General features: G+C 48.1%; 2 protein-coding genes across 3 annotated transcripts in view; both read right to left on the reverse strand.

The window, feature by feature from the left end:
• EIF2B3 (eukaryotic translation initiation factor 2B subunit gamma) overlaps positions 1 to 877 on the reverse strand; it is a 116,884-nt gene extending 116,007 nt beyond the window's left edge. The window contains exon 1 of the mRNA XM_045859856.1: positions 796 to 877. The gene's annotated coding sequence lies outside the window, so the exon portion shown is untranslated. The remainder of the gene's footprint in view (positions 1 to 795) is intronic.
• Positions 878 to 13,223: 12,346 nt separating this feature from the next.
• On the reverse strand, positions 13,224 to 21,784 carry HECTD3 (HECT domain E3 ubiquitin protein ligase 3). Of its 2 annotated transcripts, XM_045859637.1 has the most exons (21): positions 21,322 to 21,784; positions 20,974 to 21,134; positions 20,608 to 20,700; positions 20,393 to 20,528; positions 19,994 to 20,109; positions 19,797 to 19,910; positions 19,578 to 19,660; positions 18,982 to 19,147; positions 18,675 to 18,756; positions 17,839 to 18,021; positions 17,636 to 17,688; positions 17,391 to 17,455; positions 17,122 to 17,225; positions 16,763 to 16,882; positions 16,558 to 16,647; positions 15,378 to 15,584; positions 14,973 to 15,102; positions 14,805 to 14,879; positions 14,626 to 14,707; positions 14,441 to 14,512; positions 13,224 to 14,269 (listed from the first exon to the last, which is right to left on the reverse strand). In XM_045859637.1, exons 1-21 carry the CDS (start codon positions 21,688 to 21,690, stop codon positions 14,185 to 14,187), a joined length of 2,586 nt encoding a protein of 861 aa, XP_045715593.1. In that variant the 5' UTR covers positions 21,691 to 21,784; the 3' UTR covers positions 13,224 to 14,184. The 2 variants fall into 2 exon arrangements, with proteins under 2 accessions (XP_045715593.1, XP_045715594.1); XM_045859638.1 differs by lacking the exons at positions 13,224 to 14,269; positions 14,441 to 14,512; positions 14,626 to 14,707; ... (1 more) ...; positions 14,973 to 15,102; positions 15,378 to 15,584 and adding an exon at positions 16,033 to 16,386.
• Between the last annotated feature and the right edge of the window lie 1,119 nt (positions 21,785 to 22,903).

A 22,903-nucleotide genomic window follows, 5' to 3' on the forward strand; every position in this document is an offset into this window, starting at 1 on the left:
ACTTGTGAACTTCACGAAAACCCCGTGTAAGAGTCCAGCTCAAACATGTACAGACGAGACATTAGAACCCAAGCCAGGGGGATGAGTTCCCTGCTCTCAATGAGACTCTGGGTGATAATCACGAACATAACTAGTCACAATACCATGCAGACTGTCAAATGCCTCAATGTCACCACCATGACTCTAAGTGATGGGAATCGAGGAGACGAGTTTCTCGTTAGCCTCTCCAGTTTAAAAGAGGGAGGTCACGGCATCTCAGACATGCCTTCATCATAGCACTCATTGCATTCTCCTTTTGTAAACTGGTAAGATACAAACAATGTGTTCAAAATCATAATTGATCTCTCGTGTGGGCCTTATTTATTCCGTTTTTATATCTCATTGTCTTGCAGCTAAACAACTAAAAATAGGCAAAATAAAGAATGAAGAGCTGAAGTGGAAAGAGTTCAGAGACTGCGCTAAGGGCGTCTGGTCCTCACTCGCTGTGACTTCGAGCAGATCCTCTCCTCTCTGAAACTATTTCTCCATCTGTTGCACAAGGTGGTTGGCTCGGATTCTCCCCAAGTTCTCTTCTAGTTCGGACACTTGGTTCCCTGGCCGAGTTGCTCGCTCAGCGACTCAAGCGGGCGACTCTGGGACACTGCACCCTCCTGCAACCCCGCAGGCCCTCCTTGGCCAGGCTCGAGGACCCGCCTCCCTCATACGACGACGTGGAGCCCGGCGGCCACCACAGTACTGCCCACCCCCGTCAGCCAGCTAGAAGGCAGCCTGGAAGCGCGGAAGACGAAGCTTTACCTCGGCTCCTGGCTCGCTGCTGCTGCTCCTAGCACTCCCCACGCCGCCTCCGACTGACAGTCCAAAGGCGCAGGCGCGAGATGACCGAGCCGATCGATGGGCCGCAAGAGCAGGCTGGCGGGGAAGGGACAAGCGCCGAGCGGTAGATCGAGGACCAGAAACTGTTGCACCTCCTGAAGGAAAGAAGGCGGGGCCGTCCTTGCTCCTCATTCACAAATTTCTAAAACGCCTGGGTTGTACCTGCTAGGGCAAGGCTCCTGGAACCCAGATTGGAAAAAGTCACAGTCTTCTTTCCAGGAGTAAATTCTCCTTCTAGGACCTGGTTCCGACTACCACTCTGTGAAATGAGAGCTCATTTGGGAACCGCAGTTTTGAGCTATCCTGTGGAGAAATTGAAACGGGATGTGGAGACAAACGGAGAAGTCCCCCATTATCCTGGCTTGGGGGATGGAAAAGCATACCCTGCGTCCTGAGAGGCAGGAGCCTCCTGGAGACAAGGGGAGTTCAGTGTGAATATTTAAACTAAGCAAGGCACCCATTCGTCACTCTTGGCCAGGAGGTTTGAAAGGGTGCAGAAAGAGCACCACAGGCAGCTATGAGGAGGTGCCCGTGGGGTTTTGGATTAAGAATTGGAGAACACGGAGACGTGGCTGATGGCGCTGGGGATTGAGGAACCTGCCGGGCCAAGTACGGATTACTGGGGGAAGTGGGGGAATTCTGAACTGAGACCCGGGGAATGCTGGGCTGCAGACTTCTGTTTTGTTTTCCCTGAAAAAACGGGACCTCTGATTGGCATATTCTGAAAACTGGCCTGATTTGAGAAAAGGGAGGCCAGAGTGTGGGGGGAGGGGGCGAGGAGGGGAGAGGTAGTGGGTATTTTAAAGGGAGTGGGACTTAATTGCAGAATTCCATCATTATTTTAAATCTGTGTAGTTTTGAAATAAGCAATTCCTTTCCTTTTTACCAATTTGGCATTGGGAGTCTTGGTGGCAGGCAGTAGAGCCATACCTCTGTTCCAGAATTGAATAGGCTGGTGTTCTGTAACAAAATCACCAAAAGCCTTTGCAGGCCAGATCTTTCTATGTCCATAATGCCCAGTGTGGTGACTCACGTGGGCTTTTTAAAAATATACTTTATTGGTTATGCTATTACAGTTGTCCCATTTTCCCCCTTCACTCCCCTGCACCCTGCACATCCTCTCCCACACACACTCCCCCCTTTAGTACATGTCCATGTGTCATAAGTTCTTTAGCTTCTCCATTTCCCATACTATTATTGCCTTCCCCCTATCTATTTTCTACCTACCATCTACGCTACTTATTCTCTGCACATTTCCCCCCCCTCTCTCCTTCTCCCACTCCCCTGTTGCTAACCCTCCATGTGATCTCCATTTCTGTGGTTCTGTTCCTGTTCTAGCTGATTGCTTAGTTTGTTTTTGTTTTTGTTTTAGGTGTGGTTGTTAATAATTGTGAGTTTGCTGTCATTTTACTATACAGGTTTTTTATCTTCTTTTTCTTAGATAAGTCCCTTTAACATTTCATATAATAAGAGCTTGGTGATGATGAACTCCTTTAACTTGACCTTATCTGAGAAGCACTTTATCTGCCATTCTCAATGAAAACTTTGCTGGATAGAGCAATCTGGGATGTAGGTCCTTGCCTTTCATGACTTGGAATATTTCTTTCCAGCCCCTTCTTGCCTGTAAGGTCTCTTTTGAGAAATCAGCTGACAGTCTGATGGGAACTCCTTTGTAGGTAACTGTCTCCTTATCTCTTCTGCTTCTAGGATTCCCTCCTTCATTTTAATCTTGGCTAATGTAATTATGATGTGCCTTGGTGTGTTCCTCCTTGGGCTTAACTTCTTTGGGGCTCTCTGAGCTTCCTGGACTTCCTAGAAGTCTATTTCCTTTGCCAGATTGGGGAAGTTTTCCTTTATTGTTTGTTCAAATAACTTTTCCACTTGTTGCTCTTCCTCTTCTCCTTCTGGTACCCCTATAATTCGGATGTTGGAACGTTTAAAGATGTCCTGGAGGTTCCTAAGCCTCTCCTCATTTTTTTGAATTCTTGTTTCTTCCTTCTTTTCTGTTTGGTTGTTTCTTTCTTCCTCCTGGTCCACTCCATTGATTTGAGTCCCAGTTTCCTTCCCATCACTATTGGTTCCCTGTGCATTTTTCTTTATTTCACTTAGAACATAGCCTTCATTTTTTCATCTAATTTGCAACCAAATTCAACCAATTCTGTGAGCATCCTGATTACCAGTGTTTTGAACTGTGTATCTAATAGGTTGGCTATCTCTTCATCACTTAGTTGTATTTTTTCTGGAGCTTTGATCTGTTCTTTCATTTTGGCCATCTTTTTTTTGTCTTGTCGCGCCTGTTACGTTAAGGTAGGGGCGGAGCCTTAGGTGTTCACCAGGGCAGGGCAACCCACGAGGCTGCATTGTGACGCTATGTGTAGGGGAGGGGTCAGAGAGGGAACAATGGCGCTTGCTCCGCTCCCCGCTGGATTTCAGTAACTTCTGCCGCTTCCCCCAAGCAAACTGGGCCCTTCTGGTGATGATTCCTGTATGGGTAGGCTTGTGTACATTCTAGGCCCCTGTGGGTCTCTCCAACAAACTCTCCTGTGAGGCTGAGAGTTGCTCCTGGTACCTCAACCCCCACAGGTGTTTTTAATCGGTGTTCTGAGGTTTTATTTCCTCGCACTGGGACCCTGGGTTGCAAGGTCTGTCTCACTCCCCAGTTTCGCCTGGTTTATCTGTGTGCAAATGTGGGACTACCTGGTTCTGCAAGCCACCTTGTGCACCGCGACCCTCCACAATCTGCTGCCTCGCTGGGTCCGCCCACTGCCGCCTTGCATGCCCGGGGTCCACCAGCCACCGATTTTTTTTTTTGGCCGCCACCCCTCCCTGCCCAGCCACCCGACTGCGCCCCTCCTACCTGTCTGGATGAATGTGTCTATTTTAACTCCTTGGTTGTTGGAGTTCCATAGAGTTCAGTTTTCTGTCAGTATTGGTTGTTTTTTGTTTCTAAATTTTTTGTTGTCCTTATTTTGTTTGTGCGAGGAGGCACAGTGTGTCTACCTACGCCTCCATCTTGGCTGGAAGTGACACGTGGGCTTTCTGAACCAGCCTATTATAGTACGGAAAAAATCCACATTTAGCCATTAAAACAGTGGGGGTTGGGTGGAGGGAGAGTTAGTGAAGACCTAAATGAGTCAGTTATACTGAACAGAACAATGGCTTGAAGAGACCAAGTTAAGTGGAGATAGATCTCCAGTAGAAGCCTGGCAAGCAGACTAGCCAGCAAGTTCGAAGGCCATGAAGAGAGACTGCATGTTCAAAGAACACCAAAGAGGCCAATGTGACCGAAGGGAAGTAAGCCAATGGAAAAGTAAATAATGGCACAGGAGGTTAGAGAGGCAATGGGGGAGAAGGTGAAGAGTTCAGGTCCTGTGGGTCTTGTAGGCCATTGTGAGAACCTTGAATTAAGTAGAGGAGGGACATAATATGACAGGTTTTGGAAGGATCACTGTGCTGTATTAATAGACTCTGGAAGCAGGGAGACCACTTAAGAGGCTGCAACTGCATGAAAGGCCACAAACACCTGAGTCTAGACAACTCTAACAGTTTGAGATTGTGAGATGTAGTAAAATAATTGTTTTAAGCAGTGAGTTTTGGGTGGTTTGTTAAGTTGCAGTAGACACTGCAAAAATGGTCTTTCTCTCTTTCTCACATATTCCTACAATTTTCCAATCCTTTGGAAGCTTTCTCTTTTTATATCTGTCTCTTAAATGTTGAGTTGCTTTAGCACCCTGCCAGTTAGGAGGCAGAGTCATTCCACAGTATTTATTGAGTGCCTAATATGCTGGAGATACAGCATTCAATAAGAAAGACAGGTCTTATAATTTTCCCCAGACTTTTGGCCAGAAGAATAGAAACTCAGCTTTGGTCCTACTAAAAAGAAAGACCTGAGGCCATACCCATAAAACCAGCCTCATCCCTGCACTGCCTCCCCTTCACTTTATAATGCTTGTGATAAGTTATTGAATAATTATTTTAACTCAATTATAACACAGTTTGTTGGTAAAAGCAAGCTATGGAGTGGTTGATTTGGCCACGAGAGGCCTAAAATTTGACTTCTCTTTCCTTTGGAAGCAAGATTCTCGTTCTCCTTGGTATAAGCTCAAGCAAGCAGAAGCCTTTGGAATTATACTTCTGAGGTAAGAACTAGTTATAAAATAAGAACAACATTCTTCAGTGTCACTAATCATCAGAGAAATGCAAATTAAAACCACAATGAGATATCACCTCCCCTGTCAAAATGGCCATCATCTATAAATCTATAAACAGTCCTGACCGTGTGGTTCAGTGGGTTGGGCATCATTCTGCAAAGTGAAAGGTCACTGGTTTGATTCCCAGTCAGGGCACATGCCTGAGTTGTGGGCATGTGAGAGGCAACCGATTGATGTTTCTCTTTCTTTTTCCCTTCCCCTCTCCCTGAAAATAAATGAAATTTTAAAATATATAAATAAATAAACATGTATTGATGAGAATGCAGAGAAGAGGGAACCCTGATGCACTGTTGGTGGAAATGCAGATTGGTGCAGCCACTGTGGTTGGGGTTTCCATAAAAAAGTAAAAATGAACTGCCTTATGACCCAGTGACTCTACTTCTGGTAATATATCCAAAGAATCCCACAACCCTAATTCAAAAGAATATATGCACCTGTGTGTTCATTGTAGCATTATTTACAGTAGCCAAGATTTGGAAGCAGCCCAAATGTCCATTATTAGATGAGTGGATAAAAAAGCTTTAGGACATTTACACAATGAAATACTACTCAGCTGTAAAAAAGGAGGAAATCTTACCCTTTGCGACAGCATGGATGGACCTGGAGAGTATTATGCTAAGTGAAATAAGCCAGTCAGAGAAAGATGAATACCATATGATTTCACTTACATGTATATAATTTAATGAACAAAATAAACTAACAGAAACAGACTCATAGATACAGAGAACAGACTGACAGCTATCAGAGGGGAGGGGGTGGGGGACGGGGTGAAAAAGGTGAAGGGATTACACAAAAACAAAGCAAATACCCCCTCACAGACAGCAGTATGATAATTACCAGAGGGAAAGTGGAGTAGGGGAAGGAGAAGAGGGTGAGGGGGAGATAAATGGTGATTGATGGAAAGAGATTTGACTTGGGGTGGTGAACACAATATAATACACAGATGATGTGTTATGGAATTGCACCCCTGAAACCTATATAATTTTATTAAACAATGTCACTCTAATAAATTCCATTTAAAAACTAGAATTGGATCACATTATAAAGTATAAAAATAAAAAAGAACAGTATTCAATCCCACATCTAGTGTTTGTTTTAACTGCTCATGCTTAAACTAGCAAATGTTTTCAGAGAACTAGAGGACTTTCTTCTCTAGTTGAGGAAGAGCAGTTGAAGGATTGCTTCATTTAAACTCACTTTAAATTATTCCCTTAGGGCAGTGGTTCTTAAACTTTTGGATCTCTGGACCCTTTCCACTGTTAAAAATTATTGGGACCCAATAAGTTTAAATGGATTATATTTATTGATAGTTGCCATGTTAAAAATTCAGACAAATTATAAAAACAATTCATTTTAAAAATAAAACTAAAACTGCTACACGGTAACACAAGTGACATTTTCATGAAAACATACCACTATGTTTTCAAAATAGAACATTTACTGAGAAGAATGTCATGGTTTTATCCTTACTTAAAAAAATTTTTTAACCTTCACCTGAGGACATTTTTTCACTGCTTTTAGAGAGAGAGGCAGGAGAGGAAGGGAGAAACATTGATGCAAGAGAGAAGCATCAATTGGTTGCCTCCTGTATGCACCTGGACTGGGGACCCTACACACCAGGACAGGGGATCAAACCCGCAACCTACATATGTGCTCTGACCAGGAATCAAACCCAAACCCTTTCAGTTCCTAGATGATGTTCCACCTGATTAAGCCACATGGGTCAGGGTTGGTTTTGCTTTTACAGATCTCTTTAATGTCTGACTAAGCAGAGAACAGTTGGATTTTCCTATAAGTTCTGGTATATTGCTTTGGGTGAATTATGTGATGAAAACCTGACCTCACACAGATAGGTAATGGAAAAGAAAGCTATTTTAGTAGGTTTGTCAGGTAGTTGTAAGTATTCTCTGATACAACACCAAAACTCAATACATGGTAGTTTGTAAAGATGAGTTGCAATTTAGGATCATTATATTAATGAACATTTTACACTATTGTATAACACTCTTACTCTGAGTGGACATTTTATTCATGCATGGTTTTGCAACTTGATGCACTGATCATTTGTAAAATACTGGCTCACTGAGTTATGCAGATCTTCCCAATGTTGATTCATTCCACAGTATTTTTAAAATCGCATTTGTTAATATCACCAGTAATCTCATCAGGAAAATCCTTAAATGTTGGAAAGCTGGCAACCTTCTAAGGACAGATACAAGTTTTCCAAACTTCTGATTTTCTTCCGAAAGTTCAAACATTATCATTGTCAACAACTATTGTTAGTGGTATTCCTTGAAGTGACTGGCTTACTTTATTGTGATAGTTTGTTGGCCATAGTTTGTCAATTGTTCTTTCAAGTAAATAGAATGTTCTATGAAAAAAGCCATAGTTCTCAAATCAAACGATCACACAAGTGCTCCTTCTGGAGACAATCATCATACTCCTTTAGTATGCACATACATGTTAACATGCATACTTCCCATTTCATCACATGGGGTACTAAGAAGATGTGTACCCAAGGACCAAGATGTAGTGAAATTATTTGATTGCTTTGTCAAAGGCATTCTTAAGTGAAACTTATTTAGCTTTATTATTGTTTTTATTGCAAGTGTGTGGCAGGAAGAGTACCATGACTATCAGTAATTTGGTATCACAGCTTTGATTCATGCCAAAGCACCAGCAGTTTCTACCCATCACTGCATTTGCACCATCAGTGTAAATATCAATACAAGGACAGAGGCAAACCGTGTTTTGGTATTATCACGAATATAGTCTTGACCTGACAGATACCCTGAAAGTGTCTTGGGGACTCCACAGAGCCCACTGTAAGAACTGCTGCCCTAGGGACTCCTTCCTTCTGTCCCCTGCTGTTTCCGGTACTCACACTGCAGCACTTGCCACAAAGAACTGTCGTTCCTTTTCCATGTCCTCTGCTACATGGGACCCTTGGAGGACAAAGTCTGTATCTTACTTGCTGTTCTCTCAAGGAAAGGACAGCTCCCAGCACAGGACCTGGGACATGCTAAGTAAATAATAGTGAATGAATTTGAAACTTTTCATAAATCTTCCCTTGGCCTTCCATTTGGTGGTGGGAAAACGGGGCTGAGGGCCAGGGTCAGTGATACCTCTTCACCGCAATATTCCTTCTTAGGAAATCAACCCATATTATTATCTCTCATGCCTAACCTTATGCTTATTGTATTTATTAGTCACATGGGAAGTACTTAATAAATGTTCATTGAACACAAGATATCCCCTATGTTTGTTTCCTGCTTGCATTTCTTCTGGACCAGGACATTTGTGTGTATGTGTCTGTATGTGGTGGGGGAATAATTTAAGAAACTCAAGCTCTAGCCCTGGCTGGGTGGCTCATCCCATATACCAAAAATTTGTGGGTTTGATTCCAAATCAGGGCACATACCTAGGTTGTGGGTTCTATACCCTTTTGGGGTGTATGTGAGAAGCAACTTATTGATGTTTCTTTCTCACATTGATGCTTTTCTCCCCCCGCCCCCCCAGACCAATGAAAATATCCTTGGGTGAGGATAAAACAACAACAGCAACAAGTCAAGCTCTAAAGATCTCTTTGAACTGTGGGAGACAAAAGAAACCTTTCAAAGGGCCTTGGCCCAGAAACTCTTCCCATGGTCTGCCTGCAAGAGGTCTCTCTTTGGGAATTTGCTGGCCATGTCACAATATTCATCCACTCCATTTGGCTGTGGATTTATCAATGGGGCAAGGAGTCATTATTTTTAGAGGGCAAGTAAAAGATAAAAATGAGAAAAAGAAACTACTTTGGCAACCAACTGCAAGTACTAAAATATGTGTTTTATTTCTGTACACAGGGCCAGCGGTTGCCCAACAGATTCATGGTAAGTTAGAGAGCAAGTGGCCCTGCAGCATTGACATGGAGTGCTCGGGAAGATCCTTCATTAGTCAGGACTTGACTGTTTCAAGCACACGGAATTTTCATTGTTGGTGGTTTTAAAGGTCAGAATCTAAATATTTATGCTCTAAACCAGTGATTTTCAACTTTTTTTCCATCTCACAGAACACATAACTTACTAAAATTCCATGGCACACCATGAAATGTATACTATTTTTTGCTGATGTGACAAAAAAGAGGTATCATTTTGATTTATTCACACTGGACGGCTATTATTGTGTTGGCTGTTGTCATTTTTTTTTTATTTGACAACCTAAGGGTTTAAAGAAGTCAGTGCCCCTGACTAAGTAGTTGGGTATTGCATATTTAAAAAATTCTTGCCCAGGCAGGGTGGCTTAGTTGGCTGGAGCATCATCCCATATACCAAAAAAGGTTGTGGGTTTGATCCTCAGTCGGGGGTTGGGGCGCATACGAGAGGCAACTGATGGATGTTTCTCACATTGATGTTTCTGCCTGTCTGTCTCTCTCTAAAATCAATAAACACATCTTTGGGTGAACATTAAAAAAAGTATTGTGGCACACAAGTTGAAAGTTGTTGCTCTAAACTAATGGGTCAATTTTAAACATAAGTAATTTAATCAGTTTGCTGATTTTTCCCACCCTTATTGAAAACAAAACTTTGCAAATGGCTTATTTTCCTTGTTTTTCAATTCGAAAGTATGGTTTATGGGCCACTGTTCACTTATTTATTGAACAACGATTTACTGAGTGACTACTAAGTGTCAAGGACAGTTTTAGGCTCTTGGGCTTTATTAGTGAACAAAAAAAGACCCAGCTCTCATCCTAACAGGCAGAGGCAGCAGAAATTATGAAGCAGTGTAAATAACAGAATAAACTGTTCGGTAGATTAAAGGTGGTAAGTGCTGTGGGAGTAAGGAAAAGTGGGCAGGGGGAGGAACAGAGAGAGGGTGGACACCACACTGACCGCTATAAAGTCCTGGAGTTTAATAAAGGCTATCGAAACTTGGGACACGTATCTCATCTAAATTTTTCTACAACTTTCTCATAAATTTAGAAGCAAATACAAAAGGGACAGGTGACATCAGTGAAAATGGTGGTCCTCCAAAAATTCTCTCCTCCCTAGAGCCATGAAAATACTGTCAAAACTACCAGAATCAACTTTTTTAGATGTTCACCATGAGCAGTGAGTTATGTTGCTTCCTTCAGTCTGCTGGTGATAGTCACCACGCATCTCCAGTTCATACGCAGACAGCAAAGAATGTGGTTGTACTGCTTTCCTGTCTCCCGTGATAAACCCATGTGACATTTAAAAACAAAGAATAATTGAGAATTGTCCAACAAAATGAAAGTGCAGCAAAAAAAGAAAAGGTGATCATGCTGGATGTAAAATTCAGATTGAACATAAATGAAGTAACAGGAGAAAGAGCCGGTCGTGGGGGTGCTCTGGACACCACCATCACCGAAGAGTAGATCCGCAGCCAGAGGAACGGAGCGAGGGCAACCTTATCTGCAGAAATGAGGAAAGTGCTTGTGATAAAAAGATGAAGCCGTCGCAGGGGAAGTGACGCCAGCAAAAAACTTCACGCTAAGGGAATGCTCAGAGATAGTTCCTGGCGTTGAAAGCACAGAGAATAACATGCTGGGAGCTGATCCGAATTTAAAAAGAGCACGACAGTTCAGCGAGGCGGACGGAAGACGCTTCATGTCATCAGAGAAGAAAAAAGAGGCAAGCACTGTTTGAACTGTTCTCGGTAAGTTTTTTACAAAGAAAACATCGAATTCTCCATTTTTCTAAATGCTTCAGATTACAATGTACTAAATAAATATTAGTTTTATTATCTTTTCAGTTCCTTATACATTAATAATGGACAGCGAGAGAGTTTTTAATGTTGACAAAAAATTGTAAAGGTCACAGAACAATGGTAATCTCTATCACCGGTTATTAGGATCTCTGTTTGGTGTCAACCTGCTGGGTCATTTTTACAGTTTTGGCATTACTGTACTGTGCAAAATGAGGGTTCCTTGTACATAAAAATTCAGCATCGAGTGGTAACTATGTGAAGAGGTCAGCATTTCAAATCAATGGTGAGAGGATGGGTATTTGAAAAAAAGGAAGCCGAGGACACTGGTTAATAGCAAGGACACCGTAAAACCAGGATTGAACACAGGAAAGCTGACTCTCGAGAATTTGCTCTTAACTAATGCACTACATTGCCTTCCTGTGGTATATATCCAATAAATGGTTTCTTCCATAAAGATTCTGAATTCATAAAAATTAAAAACTTGTACATTAGGAAAGAATATATATGAACTTAAACGGCAGACATATACATATGGGAAAACATATACAACAGCGACACAAAAAAGTGAACGTAGAGGTTTCAGCACCTAAATTACCATGATCAGCAGACTTTGCAGCTGGCAGACCACCGTCCAATCTCTGGCTTCATCAATTATGTATTATTTATGAGACCTAGGGCAAGTCACTTACTGCACCTTTGCTCTCGGTTTCTCATCTGGAAATGGGCATAATAATAGTATTTACTTCATAGGGTTGCTCAGAAGGTAAAACAAGATAACAGATGCATAGCTCTTAGCACAGTGCCTTGTCTTGGTACCTGTTGTTTTAGTGCTATGTAAAGAGTGTCATAAATCAATGAGAAAAGTAAAATCAAACCAACAGAAAAATGGACAAAAACATATAAAGGGTAGTTTATAAAGAAGAAAAACATTTGCTCAATACAGTAAGTAATCAAAGCATTGAAGATTAAATCATTCATACTATTTTCAGCACAATAAAAGATCAGAATATTTTTAAGTGTTAATACCCAAGATAGAAGTTTAGGAAACAGATACTAAAGGGAGTGAAAATCGATACCTCCTGGCAATTTGGCAGTTTGATGAAGTGATTTTATGAATAAACAGTATCAAAATTCCTCACAATATAATGCATGTGGTCGATAAAAATGGCCTCAGCAACCATCATTTCCTGCTTGGATCACTCCCTGCTTCCAGTCTCCTCCCAGTTCATTCCCAACACAACTGCCAAAGCCAAATCTGACCATGCTTCTCCCTTGCTTGATGCCCCCTTGGCTCCTCACTGCAAAACCCTGAAGTGGCCCTCCAAGGCGGAAGTCCCTTCTCTCCTCCTTCACAACTCAGTGACGTGGGACTTGATGCCCTTCTCCACTGGCCTTTGTGCCGGTTGTTCTCCATCAGGATTTGGCATGCATCGAAAGTCCAGCTGGTTAGAATCATCCCGTTCTGTCCTCTAACAATACCCTTCACTTCTCCTTTGGAGTTCTCACACACACGTTATTAAATGTTGTTTATGCCAGTATTTGTTTACTGTCTCTCCCATTGGAATCTCGAGAGGGTAAGAATTGTCTCCTTAGCCACCATTTGATTTATTGCACCTGGTATGGTGCCTAAATAGGTGCTCGATGCAGTCACTGAATGAATGGGTGAATGATTAAATGAATAGCATGCTACAAAATACGAGTGCAAATCTAGCTTGTTAAAAGAGGGACTAGAAACTCCTGTGGCTGGTAACAGACACAGAAACGCACTGCCTCCAGCAAGTTGGCGCTGGCCAGGTCTTTCCCAGAAAAGGGGAAGGCGCGCTGGGATGGCAGAGACGTGGGGGCGGGAGCTTGCTGGAAAGAGCAGAGCTGAGTGGGAGCCGTGGCAGGGCACGCCCTAGAGGACCGCATGGGGAAGCGTTGGGAGCGACCCAGTGCTTGCCACTCTCCTAGGGACCCCTTGTGGGGGTGACTGACGACTGTGACAGTGAGGGGACTGTGTTCGTACTTCTGTCACGGGGTGCTTGTTCTTCAAGACTGCACCTTAGCTGTGCAGCAGCTGGAGGCATAGTGGGGGTGGATAGCCATGATGCTGCCGCCTCCTCTTCTGTCAAAATCCGGACCTGGGTGGTTTATCAGCCACCTCAGGCTTTGCCCTTCCTCCCCGATACCAAATTCTTCTGCCTACTTGGCTCCTGAAGGAGGCCTCCCATCTCCCAAATCGCCACACCCACCCCAGACGATGCCAGGCCACCTTTTCCCCCCTCTTCTGGGTAGCGGGGTCCTTGCTTCCCTGCTCAGCTCCAGGCTTAATGTTTGCCACTAAGAAGCCCACCACTCCCACCTGACAGACATTTCCTTGGCTCCCGGCAGGACCATGAAGACCTGGAAAAGCCTTCTCTACCACCACTCAGGAGACCAATAAAGACATACTAAAGGAATGAATTCAGCCATTTATTCAACTTTCCCATGTGCAAAACATTTTTTGGTGGAGTGTCATGGAGGCCCTGAAGGGAGGGAAACGTGGGGCAGGGACATGCATACAGCCTAGAGGTAGGTTTAATTTAAAATCTAGGCTTTATTTTAGAGTTGGGTACAGAGGAGCTATTGAAGATTTCAGAGAGGAAATAACTAGCCATACTTGTGCAGAACCTTGGGAGTGGGACAGAAGAAGCGGAGTTGGGCTGGCAGTAATGCAGAAGTGACTGATGTGGGGCGCTAGTGGCAGTGAAGATTTAATGTTGAGCAGATGTAGGTTCTGGCCCAGGGAAGGGCAGTGGCACTTGTCAGCTGAGACTATGTGGGAGGAAGGGAGGAGGGAGTTCACATCGTGGGTATGGAGGGAGAGGAAGAAAAGACCAGTAAATGAGGGAGGGGTGCTCAGTTGTCGCTTTATTCCTGGGGCAGGTGACTAAGGAGAAAGACCATCATCACTTGCTATTCATCCCTGACACCTTGTCTGGGGAGGAGCCTCCACCATCCTACATAGTTTTTAGTTTTGAGTCCAGGCTGAACCAGAGAAAAGTTGAAAAAAAAAAAAAAAAAGAGGAGCCAAAATTTGAAGCAATGTCTTGGTGGGTAAAGAGTTAGAAGGCTTCCTTCAAGTAACTCAGGCCTGGCAGCTTACACTGGGCTTGTGGAAGGTTCCCTCTCACAAAGGCTAAGTAACACCAGAAGCAAGCCCCAGCAGGCGTAGGCTCGGCATCTGCGGGGCTGAGTCACCAGTGGCAGCCTGCCGCCCCTACTGTAACCCCGCGTGGGGGCTTTTTCTGAGTGTGTCAGCTCAAGCCCAGAACAGGAGTGCAGACCCCAGCTGGTCTACGTGAGGTGTCTCGCCCCAGGCAAGGCTGAGCAGGATACTGCTGACCCAGGGCTGCCCCCTGGCGCCGACTCACTCCTCCCAAGGGCTCATGTCGGTGTCGATGGCCACGCAGTTGTAAGCTGCATAGCGGAGCTTCTCTTCGCACACTTTGGCACTGCGATGGAGTGGGGGTGGAGGCGGGGAGTTGGTCAGTATCAGGTACAGAGGCCCTCCCCATCACTACCAGGGGCGATGGGCTCCAATTAGTACAGTTCCGCACTTCATCCACCCTAGCACATCACCTTTCTCCTGCTCCCCACTCTGGGCTCGAACCTAGGAAACCCACCTGGCATAATGCGGTAGGAAGAGGGTACTGGAGCAGGTGGAAGACTCGGGCAGCGCGTCTGTGGTCTCGCCGCTGGAGGTGTGGAGTGGCCACAGGTCAGAAAGAATTACAGGGGCACAGGGCAGGGGTCTGACATGTTTTTGTGTGGGGGGCTGGCCCGCTTTGGACCTGGCCTCCGCACTCACCCCAGCTTGTCCGGGTAGATGTAGATCCGCGCAGGCAGCCGGCTGCGGCCTGTGACAAAGCGCAGGAAGCGACTACGGTCCTCTGGGTGAAAAGGAAATCAGTGTCCACACTTCCAGCCTGACTCCGAGGCCCACAAGTGGAGTCAGCCCCAGGTATCACTCTGCCCTCTCCCACTGACCATTGGTGAAGTTGTTCAGTGCCTCCCAGAAATACTGCACCCGTGTGTCAGACGGCTCGAAGTCCTCAAACCGGGCTGGTGGTGACAGAGCCAGAATTCATTCTCATGTCCGACAGACACAGCGTTTAAGCTCCACCCTTGTGCTGCCCCGCCCCGCCCCACACTCACTGAGCTTGCGCAGAGCGTCCACAGTGACCTCTGGGTCCCCGCACACCTTCTTCTCTAACTCTTGCCAGGTCAGCAAGTCCAGCACAGCCTGCGGCACCACCTTCAGCAGACCTGTCTGCATGGCTGCCACCTGGTGGGGAGGGAAAGGCCTGGCTGGGGAAGAGGGCACAACTCGGAGCTCCGTGTGTGGTGGGGCTACTAGGCCTCCACTCAAGGAGATAATGCTGGACACGTTCTTTGCTCAGCACTGGGGTATCTTGGTACTCCACTGATTAGCAGGAATGTGGGGCAGAGGGATGGTGGGGGCCGGAATTCTTGGGATTGGGCGCTGGTGTCCTGTCCAGGTGGGCTTTGGCTACTAGAAGTTGTCCAAAGTTCTCTGTTCTTCTGGCCCCTGGGCAGTACCTGCTCCTTGCTCTCCTCTAGCCGTGCCTTCTGCACCAGCTCGATGAAACGGGAACGATCCTCATACTCCACCACAATGCCTGCACCCCCGGGGATCAGCTCTACCACCTGCTGGTCACTGAGCACTGTGGTGAATGTTAGCTCCTTCCCAAATTTGAACTCAAACGTCTCCTTGTCCATTCCTTCCATCACTTCCAGAAGTTTTACCTAGGGGTTAGAGAGAGGCAGGAAGGTCAGTTTTTCATTGTGGGAACAGTCCTTGTTCTTCCTCAAGGTACTCACAGGGAAGCAGGACAGACAGCCAGGCAAGGACGCCCCCATGCAGGACCATGGGGGAAGTGAGGGGATCAGCACAAGGGCTTTGAAAGCATCAAGGCTGCAGGTAATGAGGCTTGGAGGCCAGGGAAGGCATCCTGGAGGGAACAGCCTCTACACTGAGACCCAAAGGATGGCTGGGACTTGGTTGGGCTGTAAGGAATTCAAGAGAGAGGATTTGGGGAAAAGGTGGAAAGAACAGGAGACCTAAGGAATCTGGCTGGAACCTGAATGTGAACCACACAGACGTGGGCCAAGTAGCGCTTTCTGGGTTCTGCATTTTGTCTTGAGCCCAAGGCAGAGCCATTGAAGGGTTAATGAGGAGTGTGAACTGAATTACTGTGGCTGCTGGAGATCAGCTGGTAAGAACAGATAGGGACACTGGCTTTGTAGCTGGCGATTGGGTCAGAAAGGAAGGCGGCCTGAGCCAGGGGTGCAGTAGTGAGATGGGAAAAACAGACTCCAGAAGGAGGTGTGACAGAGTGAAGGAGGTGAGGAGGAAAGAGGAGTGAAGAATGAGCCTGAGGGGCTTGGCAGGGCAAAGGGTGGGTGGCAGTGCCATTCGGAGACAGGGAGCTCTAGAGAGCAGCAGACTGGGGACACCGAGCGTGTGCTGAACTTGAGGCGCCATCGCAGGGCAGATGTCCGGCTGGCAGGTGCACGTAGGGCTCCGGGCTTCGAAGACAGGCTGGGGCTGGAGGTGAAGATTTAGGAGTCACCAGAACATGGACAGTAGTGGAAGCCACCGGAGAAGATGTGATCGAAGAGGGAGCATGTATGTGGCGAGAGGAGGTTCGGGACAGCCCTGGGGTGCAGAACCATCAGCGGCTGGGCACGGGAAACGCTGCCTCCAAGCCCTGCTCACCAGCACGGAGTCCACGGCGGGGAAGTCCTTGCTCCAGCTCACTTCCTCACCAGAAAGCTGCTTCCACACGAAACCAGGCAGAGCCAGGACCTGTGGGACAAGTGTTCACTCATGTCTTCTCATCCTGAGCTGCCCAGGCTTGGCTGGTCCTTCTTCCTTTCAGGACCCAGGGCTGGTCTGAGGGAGGGCAGACTAGGCTACTCACCAGGAACTCCTTACCCCGAAGGGCAGCCCCCATCAGCTGTCCAATCCACTCGTACTTGGCAAAGTCTCGGCAGGAGGGGTTGGGCACATACATGTCCCGGGCCTCGCCTGTGCCATTGCCCTGCCCCGAGACAGAGCTGTCAGCACAGCATGGGATGGACCTACTTTGTTCCCTGAATGGCCTTCCTGGGGGTCTGAGTGATCCCTCCGAATGCACCACGGCTCCCCGTCCCCTGTGTGCCCAGAGGCTGCCCAGGGCAACTCAGACCCTCTGCCCCCTCTCTAGCTCAGCCTGGTACCTGCGAGGCTTGAGGAGACAAAACAGCAGAAACAATGTGGGAGGCAGGAGTGGGAGATTACCTGGTTGGCTGTGCGCACAAAGAAGGGCAGAGGCACAGGGGTGTCTGACGAGCTAGGACACAGCTCTTCTGACATGTCCGCCAGGCTATCCCGGAAACCACCCCCTGAAACGACAGGGAGATGCCCTCAGCTGGCGCAATCGAGAGCTCCGGTCCATGTGATGGGGTTAATAAAGCAGGTCCCCTAGCTTGGTTGTTAGCTGGTAACCCGAGAAGCCTCTGCCACTCTAACTAGGGCAGGATGCTTATTACCCTCCTTCAGGGCCTCACCTTGGTCAATAATGCCTTCTGCAATGAATTTACACTCCCACCACTGGTCATAGCGCATGGGCCACCTGTAAATAGGGGTGGACCTCTGTCATCCTGCTGGGCCAGGGCTCTGAACAATTCCCCAGCCCAGACACCAGCCAGGAGTGGCGCTACAGAGGGGTAATGATGAGGGGTGCCCCGGGCAGCGTGTGGATGTACGTGTGTACATGTCTGCTCTGAGAAAGTCCCTTACCCTGAGGCCATACCTGTAGTCCAGGGGCTTTTCATACTTGTCAGAGGGTTTGAGGCCTTCATAAACCTGGGGCGGGGGAAAGAGGAGGGAGTTGCAGCAAAGTCTGTGACGCAACTGGCTCTACTCTGGCCCAAGGACCTTGCTCGGGCCCCTTTTGGCCCAGCCTCCTAAGCCCCTTACTGACCCTCCCTCAGTACGACCCCAGGGAGTCCAGACCTGGGTAAAGACAGCATTCTTGCAGGAAGGGTCCCTTAAGGGGCAGGCACGGTGTTCCATGGCAAGGCGCCGGTTGATGTACAGGCGTGGCATAAAGCTGGGCTTGCTGCTCTCGGAATCACGCAGGCACTGGGCCACAAGGCCTGGCCGCTGGTGTGACAACAGCAGGAACTGCTTCACTTGCTGGTGAGAAAAGGTGGCCAGAGCAGGACTGGTAGGCAGTCAGCCTCTGTCCAAACCCTGGAAGCCTCCTCTATGTCTGGACCCAACTCCACCATTCCAGTCCAAGCCTAGTCCATCCCTGTCCTTGCCCCAGACCCTCCCTTAGGCCAGCCACCAGGGGGAGCTTTCTAAAACAAAAATATCCACCTTTGTCATTACCTGACTTAAAACCCTTCCAATGCATCCACTGACCTGGGATAAAGTCCCTGCTTCACAGCCCACCTCACAGTGCCCTCTGCTACCAGGGCCTGCTTCCCGCCCACCCCCTCCGGGCTTCATCGCCATTCCACAATCACGTCATCTAGATGCTCCTAGTACGCCACTCTCATGTCATCTGGAGTTGCTATAACTCCCATATGTACCTTTTATGCAACTTGTCCTGTCCATACTGTCACCTTTCCTCCCCCAGCCCTTGTGGATTTCACACACTATCTGAGGGTTAGCACCCCAAAGGCTGGGTTCTGACTATTCACGTCCAGCTTTCTGCAGCCAGAACCCAGCAAAGGTCAAGGCCTAGGGCAGGTTTTAAGAACTCTCTGCCGAACAGTGAACAATAGCATGAGCAGAAAGGGGGAGCCCACTGCCAAGACCAGCACTGGCTGGACCAGACTCACCTTAATCTCACTGAAAGTGCCCAGCGTGTGGTCCCAGGCAGGTACCAGGTGGTGTAGGACGCTGTCTAGGATCTTTATGAATCTGGGGTGGGTGGGTAAAAGCAACTGCAGCTAAAGTGTTTGGCAGGGATGTAATACCCCCTCAGTCACCAACACACAGGTACAGGAGCAACCAGCGCCCAGGGGCTACTCTGACACTTGAAGTTGAACAGCTTACAGTATAAGTCCTTGGGGATCTCCTCCACATATACATACAAAGCTCAGGACAGGGGAAAGGGAAAACTGGCAAGTCCAGGACCACAGTTACCTCTGCAGGAGAACAGCTCTGCGGTACAGTACTTCTGGGTCAGTGCCTTCCAGGCGCGGATATCGCACCAGGCTGGTGGGCTGGAACAGGTCTGCATTCAACCCCAGCTCCCGCTGTCTTGAGGACTTGATCTTGACCCCTCGAAGGCGCACATCAATCCCATCATCTGGGGGAAAAGTCAGAGTGAGGTCACTTCCTGTGCCTGTTGCCTCCTTGGCCCTCAGGGGGAGAATGTCTCCTTAGTGCTTAGTCTTTTGTCCCTAGACCCTTGGGATCTTTGAGATCCCCTTCTGCTCTATTTCTGATTATTATATTCTGTGTTGGTTCTTCCATCCACCACTATAACTGTTGTAATGCCTGAGGGTGCCAACTCAGTTCCTCTTCCTGGTGAGCCTAAAAATCTCTATGGCTTTAAATCACGTCTATACCTGGTAGCTTCCTCCTGGCTCAGGCCCCAAAGGTTCAAATCCTGGAGTTAGTTTAGCTATCACCTTCATCTCAACTCCAAGCCCATCCCCTTTTCTTCCGGGGCATGCCAGCTAGCCCCACTCCAGATAATGGGGCTCCCTTTCCCTCCTTATAGCCTTAAGCCTCACCTCGGCATTCGACGATGCGGATCTCAATGATTGGCAGGTGGACAGTCATGTCCTCTAGGACACAGACATCCCCGATCAGGGTCCTGAGGAGACAGATGTGAAGCACTGTGGATATCTCTTGCCTTCAGGGACTGCTGGGATCTCACCCAACTTTCCAAGCTGGGCCAGGCCCCATTGCTAGGATCATGCCCCACCTCCCACCCAGGCCAGCTTGCTCACTCGTCAATGCTCACGTCACTCAGCTTCTTCAGGTTGTCCCCTTCACCCCCATAGACCACCACTCGCTTAGGCATAAAGTTGTCATCTGTGGTATCAACTGTGATTAGCAGTTTCCTAGGGGATCAGAGTAAGCACATGGGTCTCTGTACACTCACAGACATGTGGTTCACCCACCTGTCCTATTAGAGCCCACTCACTTGACAATGGTGCCCTTTTTCATGGTAAGCCGCACCCAGTGCTGGCACTGGGACCCATCACTTTCCCAGTAGGTGTCTGCATTGCTGTCTGTCAGGCAGGACACATTGAACTCCTCCTGGGGAGGGGTAGAGAGGTGGAATCAGTGTTCACCGCCCCCTCACCCCCATTCCCTGTGCTGGGAGTGTGGCTTTGGGTCAGAGAGCATGAGAGAAAACAGTGGATCTGTATTAAGTAGCTGGAATTATCTAAGGGTTCCTATAAGATTTCCAAGATGGTGGGGGCTGGACTGAGTCTGGCCTGTGGGGATTCAGGTTTAGCCCCCATCTAGAGGTGCGGGTTCTGGATCTAGCAAGATGTGACTACCTCTTGCTTGAGGTGGGAGGAGTCCCAGCACCCACCGTGTAGGAGGAAACGTCTATGCTCTCCACATACTGCTTCACGCTACCCAGGTTCTCATCCTCCTTGCCCAGGTGGTCGTACAAGAAATGGATCAGGTCCTCGTCGCACTCGTAGGTCCACGTCGGGGGCACATAGCTAAGCAACCCCAAGTCCCTAATTAGGTCGGTTCCAGACCTGGAGCTCCTTCCTCCCCGTCCCACCCAAGCTCACTCACAGTAGCCTTTGTACAGCTTCCGTGTATGCCTCGGCTGCCTGAGGCCTCGATCCCAGGCGATGTGAGTATGTAAGGTCTACCACCTGTTCCCACCTGTGGGCAGAGAGTGTGGGGGCGGAGTGTAATGGGGGAGACATCAGCAGGCAGCAGGACTACCTGCCCAAGGCTTGGAACCTTATTCAGAGCTCTATCTGCTCCAAACTACACCAGCAGAAGCCCCACCCTGGCTCCTTCAGGCCCCGCCCTTTCCTGTTCTGAACCCGGCCTTCCTTCGGTAACCCACCTAATGGGCGGCGCCAGACTACTTTTTCACTCCTTGGGGCCCCAGCCGACTGATAGTGAGCCCCTTCCCTCCAAGTGCAGGACCTGAGCAGTGGACGGTAGTCCACTCCAAAGAGTTGTTGCTGTCGCTGGAGGTGGTCGGGAGTATCTATGGGTACAAGGCGGGCCCCGCCTTCTGCCGGGCGGCACACCAGCAGCCAGCCTTCCTCCAGCCCGCAGTCGCCCAGGTGCTCCGCCAGTTGCTCCTGCAGGGATGGGTCAGATGGGGGCAGGTGTCAGGGAACTGCCCATGTTCAGGGGCCTGCCCTGCCCAGCCCAAGGCAAAGGGCACCGAATGCAATGCCACCTCAATATAGGGAAGGGAGGGGAACAGCCAGGGGCTTCCCAGGCCCCGAGAGTCTTTTGCGGGGCCCAGGGCAAGCCAGGGCGCACCTTAGTCAGCTTCACCCACAGCCCGTGGCCGTTGCACAGCTCCTCGCCGGTGGTGCGCACGCAAGAGCCGCGCCGCAGTTCGATGCTGTTGCGGGCAGCGCGTAGGGACCCGGAGCCGGTACCGGGGGCCGTGCTCGCAGCTCCCACGCGGAGCCCCAGGCCCTCCGCCTCCCACACCGGCAGCAACACACGCGACGGTCCCGCCGGGTCCTTGTAGAGCTTGTACAGAACCTCGCGCGGCACGAAAGCCAGCGCTGCCGGGAGCGGCTGTCCTGCGCGGAGGCTCCGCGCTGCCTCCGCCAGGAAGCGTATTCGACCCAACAGCTGCCGTGGGGTCTCTAGAGCCGCGCCCGGGCCGGGGCCTGCCATGGCGACGTGGCAGAGGGTAGCCCAGGGGCGACCCAGCCCTCGGAGCAGCGGCCGGGAAGGCAGACAGAGCTTCTCACTGAGCTTCCCACTGAGCTCTGCCCTGCCTCCGGCCAGCCTTCGCCGTAAGTTCTGGACTAAGCGCACCTGCCGCTGTATTGCCCTCTGTACACGGATCCTCAAGCATGTTACCCACCTCTGAGCCTCCCACTCAGCCAAACAGACCCAGGTTCAGTAGTTTCTACCCGATCAATCTCCCCTTTGCTGTCCCTATTTCTACTACCATTTTATCTCCACGGCTACCACCCTTATTCAAGCCACCATCCTATCCAGGATGGATCGTTGCAACCCCATTTTTCTGGTCCTGTGGCCTCCTGTTTTACCTTCTTGCTAACAAGTCATACTACTATACAACCAGAAGAATCTTTAAAAATTTTCTGAACATCCTCTTGGGCTCCCTATCCTAGAGACAGTGCGACTAAAATATTTGGGAGAATAACCTCCTCCCCAGCCCTTGACACTGACTGGAGCCTTGAGTCACTCACGTTTGATCCTGGTTGTTAATCCAAATCCCAGGATACTACTAGTGGTCATTATCCACTGTCTCCCTGTAATTCTGAACCAAAAGAGAGGAGAGGTCTAGATGGGAAGGGAGGAAGCAAAAAAGATCGACAGGAGCAGTTGGTGAAGAACAACCATGGAAGAAAAGGAAACTGTCCCCTTCTCCCATTTAAAAAAAGATTTTATTTAAATATAATTTACATACCATTCAATTCACCCATTTAAACTGTACAATTCAATGGCTTCTGATATATTACATTAATTAAATAATTTTTTAAATTAATTGATTTTAGAGCAAGAGAGGAAAAGGAGTGAGAGAGAGAGAGAAGCATTGATTTGTTGTGCAACTCACTTATGCATTCACTGGTTGCTTTGTGTATGTGCCCTGACTTGGGATGGAACCCACAACCTTGGCATATGGAGATGAGATGCTCTAATTGATTGAGCTACCAGGCCAGGGCCCATATTACATTAATTTTAAAAATTGTGATAGAATGTATATAACAAAAGTTGCCATTTTAATACATTTTAAGTGCACAATGATATATTTTCAAAACTTTTTCATCACCCCAAACAAAAACTCTGTACCCTCTAAGCAATTAACTCCTCATTGCTTCCTCCTTGGCTCTTGGTAAACAAACTGTAATCTACTTTC

Source organism: Phyllostomus hastatus, unplaced genomic scaffold (assembly GCF_019186645.2).
Source record: "Phyllostomus hastatus isolate PE091 unplaced genomic scaffold, TTU_PhHast_1.1 phas_scaffold_182, whole genome shotgun sequence".
NCBI classification, from domain to species: domain Eukaryota; kingdom Metazoa; phylum Chordata; class Mammalia; order Chiroptera; family Phyllostomidae; genus Phyllostomus; species Phyllostomus hastatus.

Coding starts and splice junctions, on each gene's coding strand:
- HECTD3 (XM_045859637.1), bottom strand. CDS start 21,690: ATGGCAGGCCCCGGCCCGGGCGCGGCTCTAGAGACCCCACGGCAGCTG. Junction 17,226..17,390: donor AGAAGGCATTATTGACCAAG/GTGAGGCCCTGA, acceptor CTGTCGTTTCAG/GGGGTGGTTTCCGGGATAGC. Junction 16,648..16,762: donor TTCGGGGTAAGGAGTTCCTG/GTGAGTAGCCTA, acceptor CTTGTCCCACAG/GTCCTGGCTCTGCCTGGTTT.